This window comes from Haplochromis burtoni, unplaced genomic scaffold (genome assembly GCF_018398535.1).
Source record: "Haplochromis burtoni strain Fernald_Lab_line unplaced genomic scaffold, NCSU_Asbu1 Contig_315, whole genome shotgun sequence".
NCBI classification, from domain to species: Eukaryota; Metazoa; Chordata; class Actinopteri; order Cichliformes; family Cichlidae; genus Haplochromis; species Haplochromis burtoni.
The window spans coordinates 512,300-531,743 of record NW_024582676.1 but is presented as its reverse complement, the minus strand read 5'-3'; the positions used below and the strand labels follow the sequence as shown (position 1 = coordinate 531,743).

At 39.1% G+C, this 19,444-nt stretch overlaps 1 protein-coding gene across 5 annotated transcripts in view; it reads right to left on the bottom strand.

The window, feature by feature from the left end:
- The window catches only part of grm8a (glutamate receptor, metabotropic 8a), a 281,453-nt gene that overhangs the window by 77,668 nt on the left and 184,341 nt on the right, over nt 1-19,444 (bottom strand). For all 5 annotated transcript variants that reach the window (XM_005941599.3, XM_005941601.3, XM_005941598.3 and 2 more), the window contains 3 exons: nt 9,898-10,033; nt 8,986-9,140; nt 4,285-4,422 (listed from right to left, as the gene is read on the bottom strand). In XM_005941599.3, coding sequence (XP_005941661.1) covers nt 4,285-4,422; nt 8,986-9,140; nt 9,898-10,033 — 429 coding nt within the window. The remainder of the gene's footprint in view (nt 1-4,284; nt 4,423-8,985; nt 9,141-9,897; nt 10,034-19,444) is intronic.

Below are 19,444 nucleotides of genomic sequence, written 5' to 3'. Positions count from 1 at the left end.
AAGAAATGGAAAGACGAAAAGACAGACAAGGCGAGATAAAGAAGTTTGATGGCTGACAAAGTAGAGAACGATAACAAACCGGTATCATTCCCTTGAGAGTGACACAAGTCAAAATCCACTCAGACAGAAAGGCAAAGAAATCAGATGTATAGAAATCAACAGGATAACAAATGTCCAACTGTCCACAGTGCACTTTAATTCTTCTGAGTGTACCTGAGGCTTGCAGCTCTAGTCAACAACCACTGCTATGAACAAAGTCTGATGGCGGCTGTGGACAGAGATGCTAGTGGTTGTGCTACCATATTTTGTTTTATTAAACATTGTTTATGTTTTTGCCTATTTTAATGTACGTTTCTCCATATGAAAGCAGAGAAATGATCTAGAATGTATGAAAACTTTAGAGATTCATGTGGAAATTAAGAGATTCACCTCCAAGAGCATTACTGTATGTATGAAGGGAGAAGTGGGTAGACTCGCTCTATAGATCTGCATTTTGTCATGCATTTTATCTCAGTGTGTGTGTATTTCAGCCTTCTTCACTGTGGTGCCACATTACTCCAAATCCTGCTCAGATCCAGTCTACCTGGCAAGTCAGTTTGAAACAACAACCAAATGCTAAACGCCAAATGGATTTTCTGGGTCATTGACACTGCCTGGTCCTGCTGTGTTTGGTCTAGCTTTAGCAGCTGTGACAAAATGGCATCTTTAGAAAGACGTGCGATGAGTGTGCCTACTTGGGTTAGAAACAGAAAAAGAACACGCATGTTTTAAAGTAACTCACATATAGTAAGAAATGTTGCATTTTCCTTCTTGATGATCTACAAGCAGTATGCATGGGAGTTTCTGGCCATGTAAGCGTGTAGTCTTATTTGTGATCTGGTGTCTGCCTAAATCAGTTTGCCCTGAAGCATTAGTTTTACCTAAATGTATGCCTTCAACAGAGCACACTTTTATTCCAGCATCCGAGTTGTCGGCTGATGTCCTCATGAGCCATGTCTCAAAAAGAGGCTTTTTACACTCAGCAGCCTGAGTGCCTTGGATTTCCCCTTTTTTGTGTACTTACTATTCTCTTCATGAAAGATGAAATGATGAAAGCTGAAAGTTGTGGTAATGCACTCTAAATAAATCATTAAAATGCATTTATTGGACTGAAGAACCGATGTCTGGCTGGTCGTAGTAGCTTTAGCAGCAAATCACTGGATATCATGTAGCTACTATGATGCTACGTATGTTGTTTTACATTATACAGTAGGCTGGGGATATTTCTATGAAAAATGCATCATTTTCATGTAATTCATTTTGTACTGACAATAATAAAGGAAACAATATCTCCCAGGTTAAATTAAGAGAGTAGAGAAAGGAAGTAAAGAGAAAATGACGCAAGAGTGATTAGGTGATGGGGCTTCATTTTCTTTATTTGTCAACGGCCTCTTTCTGACAAAAGCCATTTTTCTTTTATGCAGCATAATACAGCAAACAAATGCTGCTTGGGTTATAATGTAACTGAACTACTCAAGCTGTTCCATTGCACACTACTTCACTGCTAAACCTCAGAGGAATATGCTGTAATTTTTGCACACTCATTTGGAGCAATTAAATGTGCAGCAAAAAGACTAAATACAAAGACAAAATGAGTGCTTTTATAAAATATAATACAAAATACTTAAAAAAGGATTTATTAGAACCATGCATATAACTTTAAAATATGGCAGACATATTTGGTTTACTTTGATTACACCAATATATAGAGCAAGTCATGGATAATAAATATTGCTTGATAAATGGACGTGAATATTGAGTGTATTATATAATATTATATTACAGTAATTATATTACAGTTCTATTTAACCACGCAGCTTGAAAGAAAGGTAGATTAGAAATGTAGGAGTTAAGTTAGAGGTCAAATGCAACATGATATTCGGATGCAAACTATAATGTGATATTTGTAAACCATGTATACCAGTATCATTTCCAGAATGTTTCCAAGTGCAGTAGAATTTTAAGCACAGTTTTAAAGATAAAAGTCATTTTATGAAAGTTTCACCTTATTTGACCTTGACAGAGAAGTCATAAGTGCAAAATCACGTGATATTTAGAATCACCATATATCATTCCCTATTTGCATAAAAAAGTGCAGTAAGAAACATGGTTCTATATAGCTCTATCTATCATTATTATCATTTGGACCTCCAGGTCGAGCTACTGACCCTGAAGGAGAGGTCAGAGGTCAAATGTGACATGATGTTTGAAATCTTTATATGGTACTTTCTATATGTTGACAATAAACACCACACTTGGAAGAATCATAGTTTCTAAATTACAAGGATTTTTGTCAATTTTTAACTGACAATCCAGTAAACTGAGCTTGAAGACCTTGGAGAATGTAAACTAAGTTTGGATGGATTGTTAACACGAGCCCATGCTAAACCCCTACAAAGTTTTACCAGAATTCAAAAAAAAGAAAACGAAAACTTTGAGCTGTCATGTTCGCAGACACACACACACAACCAAAAACATAACCTCCGTGGCAGAGGTAATTACACACTATTTTGGAGTCCATCATGGATTTTCAACCTCCTCTGATAATACATATGTGATGATGACTATTCTCACTCTCAAATGAACACCATCAAACACTCCAGGTCATCACCTCATCCAATCTTTTAAGATTAATAGGTTAAACCTCAAGTTCTTCAGACTCAGAACTGTTTAATTCCCGTATCCTTTTCAAGTCTTACAATCTACAATTAATTTGCCCACACCCACTTATCATATTTCCCATGTTACTTGAATATCTTATTATGCTATCTTTGTCACTGTTTGTGTAATTTGTTTCCAGCTGCATTTTTCAGTTTCTCTAACTGTTAATTTTCTGTTGACATCATCTCACCGCTCCCCCACTCCCAGCCCAATCACGTGCAATAATCACATACATTTCCACATCCTCCCATCAGCTGTCTCACAACAGTGACCTTGAGCAGCAGGCTGCTGATTGGCTTCTGTGTTGATGATTTGGAGGTCACAAACCCCAGCACTTGGAATTAATGGACTCTGCTTCATGACTACAGGGCCCTCGACACATAGATGCCCACATACACAGATGCCACGGCTAGTAATAGACGGTCAATGGGAGTCACAGCCCTTACAAACCTAATTATGTGAGCCAATGGCAGGCATCAGCCAGGGAGTAGTCGCTATGACACACACATAAACATACAGATCCGATCACGGCAGCACAGAGATATACCTACAGGTCATGTCCACTGGCATTGCTAACTCTTCTAAAAAGTATAACACTTTAGCCAGTGACAGGTGTAGGCAGTGAAAAAGTGCACACACAGCACCATCTGGATCACATGCACACGAATGTGACGACAGCACAAGACAAAAATCAGCTGTAGCGTTGGGTCGTTTGTAAAATAACAAGCTGCAGACAATTTGGACTAGGACTGAAAAATGCAGGTCAAACCACCATAAATCATATAAAAGCAATGCAAAAAAATGACACCAAGAAGTGCTTATTACAGAACTAATACCCATATATACCCTATGCACAAACACACAAAACAAAACGCACCGAAGAGAGTGCACTGCCACATTTACAAGCACATACTCCAACAACTATTTAATTTCCCTTCAAGCTTCGAGTACACAAACAGTTGCTCTTGTTGAGCTATATTGCTTCTTAAATCCCAACAGCTAATTTGATCTGGGGTTTAAGGTTACTTATTACAGCTCGCAGTGCACTCCACAATATATATACATATACACACTAATTAGAAGACAGTATTTGTCTCTGTTGACAGACTTTCAGAGCTACGATGTTCTAATGAAGACTTATTCAATCTAATGTGATGTGCTTAATCAGCTGGCAGATGTAATATGAAAAGCTGGGCCTGCTTTTAGGATAAACTGGTTTCCCTGAAAACTGTCAGTCGGGTGTGCCTAGTTAATGTTTTACGCTGTACCAAAATAAGAAGAATGACACTGGTTATGATGCAAGGAGGTAGCCGATGCAGGGATAAAGGAAGACCAATTATAGCTGGCCTTCTGCTACACTTCTCAGAAAGTAAAACTTACAAGCTCGTATAGATCTGTAGAATTACAGCTAAACAAAACAATCTGTTATACCCTCAAGTGTAAAACTCCAAAGTACCTTGGAGCATTTTCATCTCTCTTTGGATCGCCAGTCAAATAACAATTTACACATTTAAGCTTTATTGACTTTTTCCCCAAATGGTTGATAGGAAGTGAAATAATGGAAGAAGTCAAATATAGTCTTACCTGTGCATTTCTTCAGGCTGCCAGGCCGTTTACCATGCATTCCCAGTTTACAGTTAAAGTTTTCCTCCCAGAATTCAGCAAACCAAACATTTCTTCTGTTGTTGGACAGCGAACGGCTACGGAAATACCGGTCAAATGCTGTGTAAAAGACAGACAGGGCAAAGGTTAAAAAGTATGAAAATTAGTTATTATTTTTTTTGTTTTTCTTTTTAAAACTCTACTGAATACATCTCCCTATTTATTTTGTTTAGAAGAGCTGCTTTCGACACTTTCAACCCAGATATTGTTAAATGGCGTAATAGGAGAGGGCACCGGTGCTTCAGGGGTTATTGGCTTCATTTCTACTGAGCCTGTCTGTGCTAGAAAATTAGGTGTTCAGCACAATGTAATACATTTTGACACATAAATGCGTAGGTTATGAATAGCCCACGTATGGTATGGCTGAAAAGCTATTTTGGTTGAACCGGTCAGTATTGGAGCTCCTATCAAATACTGACGTAAAGAGAAAGAAAAGCATACATTTTAAAATAAGCTTCCACAATAGATTGGATACTTGTCCATTTTAATAACAAGATAAGAGGAACTAAAAGAGGGGAACATGTTTCTCTACTCATAGGAATGAAATACCTGTCAGCAAGTGGCAGGATGGAATAAAGATACGGGCAAAAGAAAAGAGACGTGCAGATGAGAAAAAACTACTTTCTTCATACCATAATTAAATGTGAAAGAAGCTTCTTAAATGCATGGCATTTTATCTGCCACATGAACCTTTTAACAATTCATCAGCTCATCGGCTATCTTTCTTTGTTTCCGTGCAGGGTTAGACTTTCATTTTAGCCGTATGCTACAGTAAAACTTTTACAAACTAGGGGATTTTAGCTTTGACATGAACTCTCTGATATATATTTGAGAAATTTAGGTTTTTGGTTAATGGATTTTTTTCTTTTTTGGATGTTCCAAATATGCAAAAATTCTCTATTGTGCAAAAGCCTCAAGCCACCCCTCATTTCTTACATTTTGCTAAAATAAAAACTCAGTGCAGTAATTTATTTAAAAAAGATATGCAAAAAATCAGAAATACAGCATATAAGGCAAAAACAGAGTTTTTACATGAGCTTTAAAGTCAGTGTTTGGTATGATCGTCTTTACTCTTTAACAGAGCCCGAACTTCTTAGGCAAGCTTTCTCGTAATTTCTTCAAGTAGTCTTCAGGAATAGTTCTTCAGGTTTCCTCAAGGACATTCAAAGCTCTTCTTGTTGTTGGGTGCCTTTTGTCCTGTGCTCTGTCTCATGGTCCAACATTGCTTCAATAATGTTGAGGTCCAGGCGCTGGGGAGGCCTATCCATGATTAATGGTGCTCAATTGTGTTTTTTCTGTCCGGGCATGCTTTTGCTGTACTGCCATGTGTTTGTGTTTGGGATCATTGCATTGTCATATTAAAAAATTGCTGCCAGTCAGATGCTTTCCAGATGGCATTGCATGATAGATCAAAATCTAATATATGTGTTCATAATTTCATAAATTCTGACAAGATCTCCGACACCACTTACTGAAATGCAGCCCCAAACCACAACAGAGCCTCCACCATGTTTTATAGATGCTGTAGACATTCACTGCTGTACCTCTCTCCTCACCTCCTCCATGCACATTTTGTATATCTCATCCTTACCATTTCCCTTCCTAAGAATGGCTTTTTGACAGCCACTCTTCCACTGAGACCATTTCTGATGAGGCTTCAGTGAACAGTGTCTGTCAGGTCTTTACTGATTTTTCCCTGTTCCTTAAGGAGATGACTTTCCTTAACTGTTCAGCCACTGTAGATAGTTTTAAGCCTGGCACATCTTCTTTCGTCTTCTTGTCTTGCAGAGTTTGCTGAAAGTAGAGTGGACTGAACATGAGTGAAAAAGCAACCCATGTCCAAAGAAAAATTCTGGAAGGCCTTTAGAACATCTGGCTCTTTGAAAGCACAATTTAAAGAAATGAAGCATGGCGTAGGCTTTTCTCTAACCCAAGTCCTACATCTAACCATAGATGGCTTGTGACCAGGTGGGCAAGAAGAAATGACTGCAAAGAAACATTTACACTTAACTAAGAAGGCGCAACACATGCTCTGTAGTTAAGTGTAACACTGGGCACGTGAATGATTCCATGTGAGGTGTGACAGCCTGTGCCATGCCAGATTCACTGTAAAAGCTAAAAAGATCTCTCCTGATTAATTCAATGTGCTGTTGTGGAAATGGGTAATGTGTGCACCTGGGATGCTCTACTGATATTTGACTGCTGGGAATATTAGTCTTACTCTTTTTGTGCCTCAACAGTAATATGTGTCATGTGGAATCGCATGCTTCCCATTGTGATAACATTACATTCCTGAAAACAAAAATATAATCATTTGAGGTACTTTGAGGGTCTAAAAAGCACTAACTTAATTCAATGATAATAGAAAAATAGAAGTATTGCTACCAGTTGGGCAGTTGTTTGGAAGCACACAGTTCCTATGATTACATTTTAGATTATATTTTGGTACATCTCATGCACTGCTTTCTTATAGACTGTAAAACAATAAGTTCATATGACATTTTTAGTGTCCTGTGTAATAATACATAGATATAACCAAGCCAACCTGTCCTCAGTCTGAATCAGTGTTGAAACTGAACTCTGTGAACAATGATATATTAATTTAAAACTGCATTTAAGTACTGATGAATAGAGATGAAACCATGTAGACTTTAGTTCTAAAGTTCTTTAAAGGGTAATACAATTTCAGGTTAGTAAAAATAAAAATAAAAAATAAAAAAAATACTGTAGCATTTATTAAGCCTCTTCCAACCAGCTAAGTAAAGTAATATATCAATGTCTGCCCAGACTCATAATATATGGAGTAAAAATATTAATGGAATTTAATATGTGGCCACCAAAGATTAATGTCACCACTTTAGTATCTGACCAAATTGAAAGTGCTCAACATCTCTGCATCTACTCTTGAATTATGGTGTTGAACAGCAGCCAGAAAGTGTGTTTTTGCAAAACATTAGCATGTCACAGTGAAGCAGAGCTCTCCCCTTTTGGATATAAAATGACACCAGCTAATCATTTTATCCAATTAGATATCTGTGTAAAATTTATTCAAATGAATCAACTTGTGGCAACCGCCCCCCCCACACACACACACACACACAAAAATAATCATGATGTCACCGAGATCTTTGAGTACCAAATTCTGATAACTATGCTTATTTCCAAAAGAACATTTAAGACAGGTGGAATGAAATTTCCTCCCAGTGTTCCCGAGATATTACATTCACAAGAATAGCACAGGTTGGGTTTGTCAGCTTTGTCTACCTTCAGAAAATAAATGTGTTCACCAGAATAAGTTATACATATGGATTATTTATGTAAAAACATAATGCCTCTGGCCAGGACTGTCGCTGGGCATAAAAAAGTACCTCTGAAATCAACAAAGTCGCTCATATCAGAAATGTTATTTGATGCTTCTGCCTCTAATCTGCAGATTAAATGTGAAGCCTGAGCCTGAAGACAGTTAGCTTAGTTCAAAGACTACTGGATGGGAAAAACAGAAAGCCTTTTTTCAAAGATACAAAAAATATTATCTGGTGTTATATTCCTTATAAAAAATGTAAAAGTGACTCATGCACTTAGAGTGACTTTTGTTTTTCCTTTTTGTTTTGTTTTGTTTGAGACTAGCTGTTTCCCTTGTTTCTGGCAACTGCAATAGCAAAGGTAAATACAATGTGACACTGTTGAGGGAATTTGTGGCATATTAGCACAATTTAAAACTGCTGCCTCACTGCATTAAAAACAACATTGTGGTGTTTTTGGACCAGTTGTGAAGCAAAGTTTTGCCTTAAATTATTAACGTTACAGCAAGGAAGTACTTCCAAAGTACAGGCCAGAGACATCTGTTTTTAGCAGGAAGGCCAACAATTTCATTTGCTTCTCTTTTGTTTCCTGTGGAAATAAAAGCTAAATTATACAGCATTGGGAGCCCAAAAGATGATTTCAATGAGCTTGTTATGGCATCAGAATAATTCTCAATGCGTGAGAAAACATTTACCTCATGTGCAAAAAGATCCCATGTTTGAGTCTATGTACTGTACTATACTATGTCACTATAAATTACAGTTTAGACACATTTTAAGCTTTATATAACACATGTTGCAGAATTGCTGCATTATACTGCATTCTCTTTCTAGGTGTACCAAAAGAAAAGTCTAGTCATTAATCCTCACTCACATCTCTTCTGTCATTTCTTTAAAGTCGACATAGCCTTTCTTGTGAATCTGCCAAAGCTCCCTTTGATTCATTTAAAGTTCTATTTCTCTCCCTCGCTTCCAGTTTATATCTTGTCACCTATGTGGCCCTCCAGGAGTCAATTATCTAATAGAGAGCTCTGACAGAGAGCAAATGAGGATATTCTCCCTGGTGTATTGGCAAAAACTTGTTGCCCACTGGGATCAAAAGTGAGAGAACATGAGTCCATTTCATTTCTGTCTCTGGTCTTTCCCCTGACTCCTTAATTTGATCTATCAAAGTTTGAGCAGACGCTGCTTCGGCTTTCTTTCATTTGCCACAAATCCAGTTTCAGTGCAGGTGAGAACTACTTTTATTATTCCTCACATCTTCTCAGTTATTACCTGCATGTGTGCTGACAGCTTCGTATATGCTTGTTATTATCCTTACCATCCACAGATGCCCTTTTGGGAAGAATTGTGATGGCCCCCTCGGCCACCCTCTCCTGGCCAATCACAGGGGAGATCTTGGACCCCCAGCTGTCTGAACCCACCCACAGGAAGTGACCCGTCTGGTTGTTCCTTTTAGCTGCATCCAGAACTCGTCTGTTTTAGAAAAAGAAAAGATAATTCAAATATCTGAAGATAGACTACAGCAGACAAGTCGAGCAGTGGGGTATTGATTTAGGCTTAACCCTACATAAAGATCACTGCAGCTTTTTTCTTGTACCACTGCTTATATCTATAACTGATGCAGCAACAGGCAGCATCCGTCTTGCCCGTGAGGAGTGACTCCTTTTTTTTCTATCCATAAAATGTGTGAAAAACATGTCATCAAGTATTTATTTCCAAATCTCAAGCATTCTGGAGCTTAGCATTCTGGACAGCATTTATCTAAAAAGGCTTTATTCTTCAAGCATTTTTGGCAGGACCCAAAGACAAGAGGTCTGATTGACCAGTAATTAAGCCATTTCAGGGGGTCGTATGAGTCAAAACTGCATTTTATAATATTTGAATTTTTTTGTTTAAATCTCAATTTTCATAACTGCCTAATAATTATGTACATCATCATTCAAGATGTAAATGCAATAATTGTGCCTGTAGTATAGTGCGAACTCTTGTCGGTACCACAATGCAACACTTCTAACCAAGTGAGTTGCTAAAGAATAGCGATATGAAAACCAGGTCTTTTCTTCTTCAGAATAACATAATTGTAATCACAGCGAGCATGTAGGTGTCAAAAGGTTTCTATTGTAAAATATGTTGAAAATGTCACAGAAAATCTTATTAAACAAAAAAGTACACCTGATAGCAGCGGGAAAGTTGACCAGCAGGGTTCGTTTTTAAAGTGCACAACACGTACCGTATGTCATCCTCATTAGCGAACATGATGATGGCCCTGGCATTGGAGGTCTCCAGCAGGCGTCTGATGATCTTGTCAAACTCCCCTGGCCTGGGCTCCCTGGGGATCTTCAAGGACTGGGCAATACACACACCACCTGAGACAGAAGAGGGGGGAAAAGCAAAAGGAGGGACAGATTGCATCATCTATTTTAGATTCACTGATTTGCATTTTCCATTCTGTTTTCAACACTAATTTCACTCTCGGGTCGGCTTCTACACATTTCTGAAACTATTCAAAGCACCCTGTGTCGTGGCCTCTGACGAAGGCTTTAACACTTCGAACACCCTCACAGCTTTGAGATAAAGGTAAGAGTAAGTGGTTGGTTAACATGGCAGCAGAGAAAGAAAGCAAGATATTCACTAAAGTCCGGGAAGAGACATGACTGAACGTAAAATAGTACTGGCTGTTCAATACAATTTGTTCTCCAAAAGATTCAAGACCAAAAACATTTGAAAAGATTAAACAACAACTGACAGGTAAGAGCGGACTAGGTAGGAAGAAAGTAGAGAAAGGGTAGGAGGAATCTGGGGGACTGGGAAATTCTAAGAGAGGAACGCTGAAGAAGAAAAGGGATGTTAAAATTGATACCGAAAAAGACTAAAAGGAAGAAGTGAAAATAAACAGAGTGGGAAGCTGAGGAGGGGGGAAAAGCAGGAAAGGAGAACAAGCATTAAAAAAAGAATTTGCTAAAATGAATTGAGATGATGGTGGAGGTAGGTGGTGTTGATCACAGGAGAGAAAACTGTAAGAAACAAAAGAGGAATGGGGCATGAATGATTTCAAATCACGGCACTGCACAGAGTAAGTGGCAAGAAATATCGTCTGTACCCACTTCACCTCCTTAATTTACTATTGTCGAGTGTGACAATATTAGTTATTTCACTCACAATATGAGATAATGAAGATTTCTGTCTACCTGGTTCCGCCTTGATCCCTCAGCCCTCTCACACACACGGACACACTGTTGCATACTGTTTTCAGCCACCTCAGGAGGTGGTTTTTTTAAGCTGTTAATTCACTCTGGCTGCATTCAATCATTAGCTATTGTGTAAATTCTTTCTAGCAGTATGTGTGTGTGAGTGTGTAGGATTATGTTATTGTTGTACATTGCCTTTGTTATATCTGTACAGAATTTATGATGGACATTGTGTATCCATGTCTTATGTGTGTGAGTCTACACATTCATTTCATTCACGTCTCTGGGAATGTCTGTGTGTGTGTGAGAGAGAGAGAGAGAGAGAGAGAGAGAGAGAGAGAGAGAGAGAGAGAGAGAGAGAGAGAGAGAGAGTGTGTCTGTATATAGAAGTGAGAAAGTATGAATGATGTCCCCTTTCCTCCCTGCCTGTTCCAGACCATTTATTGAACATCTGTACAGTCTGTCGCTTTCACTATGTCACAGCCCTTAATCACACACACGCACGCACACAGACGCACACACATCCACATAAATGCGCACACCGGAGTGCATGAGCGCTAAAACAAATACTCATTAGCCTCAAATTAAAAGCCTCTCAAGGATAATCACTAAAGTGACAAAATCTGCACAAGTACCCACCTCTACCCCACTCCCCTACACACTCGCACATTTACACTCATTCTCACACAGACACACACAAGAAGCAAATATTTAAATGTTCAAAATACGTTCTCAAGGATAATGACCAAGTAGACATGCACTTTTGCATACATATACAAAAACAGCAAATCATAAATAAATTCAGCGTGGCATATGTACACGCATACACTCAAATACACAAGCGCTGACGATTGCATTCTCCCGTCTTTGTCCTTGGAGCAGCATAAAAGTGATTAAATCGCTGTTTGTTTCACAGCCTCACAACCATCATTAATAACTGTCCCTGTGGAGAACGAGTTTCCCAGATAAAGAAAATATCAAATATTGTCTGTAAACTTAAGAGCTTCTCCAAACACGCGCGTGCGCGCACACTTGGCTGTCACTATCGCAGCCAAACACTTCACATATTTGATAGTGCAGAAATGGTAAAAAAAAATTGACGGCATGTTAAAAGTGAACATCAGATATTAGCGCACACCTTTTGCTTCTCAGCTAAAAGCACAGCTGCGAGGCAGGTCAGGAGACGCATCAACAGCTTCTTTTTTAATCACTCCCAGAATGTCAAGTTGAAAGCTAAACAGGAACCAAGGTTCAATATCCAAATCCTTGCACAGCAGGGCACGGGAAACAGAGGACTGGCTTCACGTTCCAAACACAGACATGCATAAAAAGAAAAAGTTAAGAAAAAAATTTGCAAAAAATATCCTGAATATATGTAGCCTATATTTCTGCTCTTTGTCAAAAACTTCTAATATGCAAAAATATTTTTAGTGTATTCTGTAATCTTTAAAATCAGCACCTCAAGTAGTCTCCAAAGCAAATCAAGTCAGCAGCGTGCTGCTGTTTCCCGAGGAGGGAAACTGTGCCTGAGAGCATTAGACACTCATTATCCTCTGGATAAACAAAGCAGTAAACACATTATTTACTGGCATTTGTTATGTCAATAATGTTCATCATTATTGGATTAAGTCGGAATTAGTGCTATATTTAGAGAAATCAAAGTGTGAAAAGCTGTTCAGTCAATTTTAACTTTCAGCTGTTCTCGTCTTACAGTCAAAGGCTCGTAATTTGGCTGATTGTGTGTAAACTGTATAATTAATTGTTTGGAGACATATGATCACACGCTGCGCATGCTAATGTGGAAACCGTAAGAAAATCTCTTCATTCACTTCAGATAACAGCTGTATTGTGTCACTGTAATAGTCAGTTTTTGTTACATAATTTGCCAGTTGTAGCACGTTCATCTACAATGGGCTAATTGAATTATGAGCTCTTTATCCACTGAGCACCAACACACCGAGCTCTCCGTTTATCACTAATAACCTGATTATTGAGCCTTCGCTGTGGAATTGAATGTGACTGAATCCTAATTCCTTGAACGTGTGAGTGCGCGCTCATGTTTTTCACATCTCTGGGCGCAGATGCGAGGTGTAGCATTGTGCCCCGTGAATACCTGTTTTTTGTATGTGTGAATAGGAATCAACCTGTGGCCACGAGGAATGAATCAATGCACTCAGCTATCTGTGGAAATACATGCAGTTTAATGTGCATTTTTGTGTGCGTGTTACACGTTACTATGCATTTGTATCCACTTGTCCCCTCTGCAGCTGTTACAGAGAGAGGCAGAGTGCAAGCTGTGATGATAAATTCAATGTTAAGTGTGTCCAGCGTCTCTCCAAACGAAACCCTGGCAGTCGGTAATTAACTCCATTCTGTTTAGAGGTTGAATTTTTTTCAGTTGCAGGAAGGGAAACGCCGCTGTCTCAGCGTTTAATTAACAATCTGCTTCCCTCCCACACCCTCTTCTCTCTGCACCATTTCATCTATTATCCAACAGAGACTTGAATGGGGAAGAAGAAAAAGAGAGAAATTACTCATCCTTCTCACTGTGTGCGTCTTGCTTTTGTCAATTTCTTCTCACCTGTAGCTCATCAAACTTTTCTTAATACCTCCAAAGTATTTAGACAATTTCAGGAACGAACTAGCTAAACTTGGGGCACTGCATCCTGAAATAATTACCTAAACTCCTTACACATCAGACAGTGCATAAAATGCAACAAGCAAATTTTTTCTTCTTTTTCATATGTTGTTTTTATTAATCCCTCAAACCTACCTTACATGAATTTCACAGCAGTCATTTCTGCTTCTGCAGAAACTGTGTTGTTGACTCTGTAAAGGTTTGCACACATTCACTGATAAACCTGTGCATTTTATAATATTGCTGTACTACATGAATAAAAGTACAAGGTCACTTAGATCTTACACCTGTATGGGCTGCCCAGCCATGGAAACCCATGCCATGAAGCTCCTGGCTCACAGTTTCATTGCTGATGTTAATGCCAGAGGATGTTTGGAGCTCTGCAGCAATGCAGGTTGGTGACTTTATCACACTATGCACATCAGTCCTGATTTGGTTTGCAAATGCTTCTACTTGGCAATAATACCACTTGTTGATTGTGGAGCATCTAGAAGGAGGTGGCCTCCTATTACAGTACCAGACTTGAAATCAGTGACCTCTTTAGAACACCCCATTCTTTCACAGATGTTTGTAAAGTCAGACTACATGACCTGATTTTAATCACTTGTGGCAGTAGAACTAAAAACACCTGAATTAAAAAATTAAGAGACTACGTGGTTCAAAACTCTATTACAGCCATTCCCAAAAGTCAAGAGTACTGCAGCCCACTTAAAAACCAGAAAGTCCCATTAAAGCCCACCCAATCTTAAGTCTTCACGACAAAAGAAACTGATGCATTTACTTGAAAAATATAGTAAAAAACACATAAACAACACAGGCTGCTGACTATAAATCACTACTGCTACCCAGTCATATGCAGAGTGTTAAGGCCAATGAATGAAATTTCTTCATGGCTAGTGACTGGTGTGTGTGTGTATGTGTGCGGGTGTGCGTGTATGCATATTTCTGGATTAAACATGACTGGGGTAATAAAGTGAAACAAAGGCAATAAAATCCGACTCTCTTTCTGTAATAATTATTCCATTACAATACAGTCGCGTTATCCTCCAAGCAGCCTGCAAGTGTGTCCTGATAATTTTGAGAGACACACATGCCCTATCAGCTGTTACTATTAGCACAGGATTAAACATGGTTGGATCAAATGCGAGGCTCTGTGTGGTCTACAAATCCACAAAGGAAGAAATTAATTTCTTTCTCCAGCTTGGTATTTCCTTGATAAACCCTGTCTCCGGACTCCCACTACATAAACACTTGCCAATGGATTGTTACTATGGAGAATACTTAGACACATGCACACACTCTTTCTTTCTCTCCAAACCTCATTAGCACACACTTTAAAATTAGAAGTTGCCCTCTGCTTCTGTTCATGAGTGGGGGTACTGTGATATAGGCCCTTTGAAGTCAATGATTTTTTTCTTTTGTGTATGTGTGGTGGTGCATGTGCACTTGGCTTTTTAAACAATGCTTGTGTAAGTTCTGTACTTCCTAACATGGGATCTTACCAATTTTTTATATGGTTTTTTTTTGTGCTGTTTTTCATGTGGTGCGCAAATTTTTTTGTCCCACACATTGTGTGTCTTTTTTTCAGCCTCTGAGGTAAATGTCCTATGCAGGCTTCCTAATGAATCATTGACAACCCACAAACCGCTGTCCAAAGAAATGTGCATCCTCCCATTAAAATAAGCCTTAAAGGATGCAGGTCACAGAGCCTCAGACGGGCTTGAAAATTCAAAGCGGCCCAAACACGAACTCAAAAAAGATGCTGCTCAGACCTGAAACCACCCTCAGGTGGAAATGTTTTTCTAAACTTGTAACGGGTTCAAGTTTGGTAGCTTATAATTTGATGATAATGGAACACCGGTTGGTGCAGGGAGCGCTAAAAAAAACGGGCAGAGTTTCTTCAGTTTTCAGAAAAAGAATGTTGTTTTGGTCAACTTTTGATTAGCGTAGCGTGAATACACACTGAGGGAAAATTACAACCCCACACCAACATTTGGAACATTGCTCATTATGTTAGAGTTCCCACTGTATAAATGAAGGCACTAGTTTGCATCAGTGGGTGGATATTGAATATTTGCTAGATGGCACAGCATAAACCGCTTCGGGTGATGCTCAGACAAAATACAATAATTTGTGGTATCTATCTAAAAACCTCATTTACAATCTAGTCTCAGTATATTATAGCAGAATTTAATAATATAGTTGCAGGAGTTATCTTTCAGTCTGCATCTATATTGTATTATTATAATCCTAGGCACTGGAAAAATCTGTCTTTTCTTTAGTGTGCGTTACTGTGGTTTTTGTACGCAAGTGAAGAATGGAAAATACATTGCAGAAAACAAAAACATCTTTCTATTTAGTATCTATAGGCAGCATGTGAACAGCAAGAATTGGCTAAAAACAAACCAGAGCGTTCATTTTTTGTTTTTGTTTTTAATAATGTTTAGATTAATTATTACATACATAATAATTATGTCTATTTAACTATAGATTTTGACTATTTTTCACAGCATAGATTTAACAAGGTGCTGGAAAGTTTCCCGGAGATTTTGGTTCATATTGACGTGATTGCATCACACAGTTGTTACAGGTTAGCCGGCTGGACATCCATGAGCCAAATCTTCTGTTCCATCATTTCTCAAAAGTGCTCTGTTTGACTGAGTTCTGGTGACCGCGGAGCCCATTCAAGTACAGTGGAATCAGTGTCATCTTGTAGAAACCAGTTTGAGATGATTTGAGTTTTGTGACATGGTGCGTTTTCTTGCTTGAAGAAGCCATTAGAAGATGGGTACACTGTGGTCATAAAGGGACAGACATGGTCAGCAACAATACTCAGGTAGTCTGAGGCATTTAAATGATGCTCAGTTGGTACTAAGGGGCCCAAAGTGTCCCAAGACACCATTACACTATCACCACCATTCTGAACCACTGACACAAGGCAGGATGGACCCAGGCTTTAATGTTGTTTACATCAATATCTGACCCTAACATTCAAACATCCCAGTAGAAAGGGTTGAAAATTACTAGTACAATCACTTGAAACTTTCTGTGCAACACTAATTTAATTGATATGAAAATAAAATAGAATAAACTTTTAAACACATCAAAACATAGTTGTGATCAGATGGGAATTAACTGTCTCTCCTTCTGTGGGCAACTAAAGAGAGGCTACTGGGTGATACTACAGTAAATTACAGACAGTAAATTACAGTTCTAATTATCTAAAACTTGGAAAATCCTGTACATTATTAACATTAAAATATGTACGTATAATTAAACTGAAAGTGTCATATGTGCTAAAACTAAAAAAACAAACAAAACTAATTTACAATGTGTTGCAGGGTAAAGTAACGGTTTCTATGTGGTGCAAAAAGCCAAGCATGTTAATGCATCAATCTTTATGCTGTCCTGTCACAAACCCATGCAAGTCCTTTTACTTTTCATCTGTGAGGCAAATGTGAAGGACAGAGGCACTGACTGCAGATTAAATGAAAAGGACTTGAACTTGTCACCTATACTTATTTCATACATAGAGGTCAGACTGTGCCTTGTAAAGTAAATCTTGGCCTTTTAGCATCTAAGTTTCACTACCGTCACACAGAAAATGTCTGAGTGCACTGTGTAGCAACACCTGACATGTGTGTGTGTGTGTGTGCGTGTGTGTATGCGCGTGTGTGTCTGTGTGTGTGTGTCTGTGTGTGTACATGTTTAGACATCTTTTCGGGGACAGAAAATTGAAATGCCACTATACTTGTGGGGACCAACGGTGACTTATGGGGACGAGTTTGAACTCGTGGGGACCTCCTCACTAGGATATGAAAACGAGTGTGTGTGTGTGTGTGTGTGTTGGCAGAATTGTCATCACCACAGGAGTCAGACAGTCTAGCTGAAGTCAGCATTTGCTCAGGTCTAATGTGGAGACAGGTGGACACCTAATGCACGCAGCACTGTGCATGCATCAGACGAATGTGCATCACAGGCAAAAATGGAACCCATCTAACTGCTGCAAGTATTTCCATGAAAAAGCAACATAATAGCACATTTAAAGCACTTTAAAAGTATATATATAAAATTTGGGGTTGCACTGAGCATTTCTTCTTCTCTTATTTCTTTTCACTCTATGTGTTTATATGCAATTTTGCATTTAATGTGTGTCTTTTGTCCTGTCTCCCTCCCCTCACCCACAACCAGTTGTGGCATGTGGCTACTCCTGCCTGATTCTGGTTCTTCCAGAAGTTTCTTTCCCTTAAAAAGGAGTTTTTCCTTCGCACTGTCGCCATGTGCTGACTCACAGGGGATTGTCTGTATTATTGTGGGGTCTTTACCTAACAATACAAACCACTTTGAGATGACTGTTGTTGTGATTTGGTGCTATATAAATAAAATTGCATTGAACTGAACTGTATTGAAATGAACTGTGTGAGTTGGCAGGTTTGTCATCACCACAGGAGTCATGAAGTCCGGCTGAAGTCAGCATTTGCTCAGGTCTAATGTGAAGAAAGGTGGAAGCCTAATGCACAGAGCGCCATGCACGCATCAGACGAGTGTGCAGCCTCTTTAAATGCTGTAAGCATTTCCATTAAAAAGCAATATGATAAGAAAACATAAAGAACTTTGGAAAATATAAGAAATTAGTGGTTAAGAAAGACTGACAAAATTAGTAGGAAAGCACAAGCTATACATGTTGCGTATTCATTTTTTCCCCCTAATTAGTGGCTGTGAATGGAACCTTGAGAAAATACTGGAAGTAGCATTGTAGTGATAATTCACACGAGACCCCAAGTTACAGCTGTATCTGAATCATCTTGTGCAAATATATATCTGAGTATTTACATTCTTTTTGCTTTTCCACAGAATTTGGTATAACACGCGTCAACCCACATCTAAAACCCATAAGAAAAGGAAACAGAAAAAGCTTTTCCATTTCTAAATCTGCACAAGCCAAAACCCAAACAGTGCTCGAAAGTGCTGACTAATAAGCACTTTTCGTACTTTATTCTTCAATATCAGCAAGTATATAGAAAGTCCACTAGCTTTGAACAAGTTTCTGTGAGATCTGACAACTGCAACGGGAGACTACTTTTGTGAGGCAGGAGACAAGTCAGTCTCGATGTCTCCACTGAGTCATCTGACCTTCCATCGCCAGTCGCACATCACCAGTACTTCTAATCAATCAGACTAATCCCAATGGCTTCTGCTGGGTGGTGGGAGGACAGGATCGGCAGTGGGCCAGACAAGAGGGGATAGATGGCGAAGACCTCAAACGAAGAGATGGGATAAGGGATTGCAGGATGATAGGCAGGACGGGTGGAGAAATGAGAAGATAAGTAGAAGAGGAGGATTCTGGAACTAGGGAAGGAGGAAATGGAAAAGGACGGAAAGATGAAACGATGTAGCATATAAAGCAAGGGGGAGGGAGATAAGCAAGGGATGATTGGATGCCAGACAACAGATAAAAATCACAAGGTCAACGTTAAGCTCAGAAATCACAAAGAGAGAACATGCCCACTTCTCTGTCTGATACTCTCTGTATGACTTCTGAGTGTTGATCTCTCTTGCTTTAACTCTACTGTTGCAACAGCCTCTCTTTGACATAGAAATGTGCCCCCACCCCTACACACACAGAGAGACACACACACATGCACACACGCTATCTGACAGTAATCAGACATCCAATTACAGCAGTGCCCCCGGAGTAGGGCTGTGTACATGCATGTGACTGTTTGTGTATGTGTGCGTCTGAGAATACATGTGTTTGCTTCTTTGCCGTCTTTTTTTTTTACTGAACACACACTGATACTGCATCAGATGCCTGCTGATGTCTGATACTCCCCAGCCCGGGATGTCCTGCTGTCCCTCTAGCTCATGTTTTATCTGAGGATGAAGGATCTTTCATGTAAACACACACACACACACACACACACACACACACACACACACACACACACACA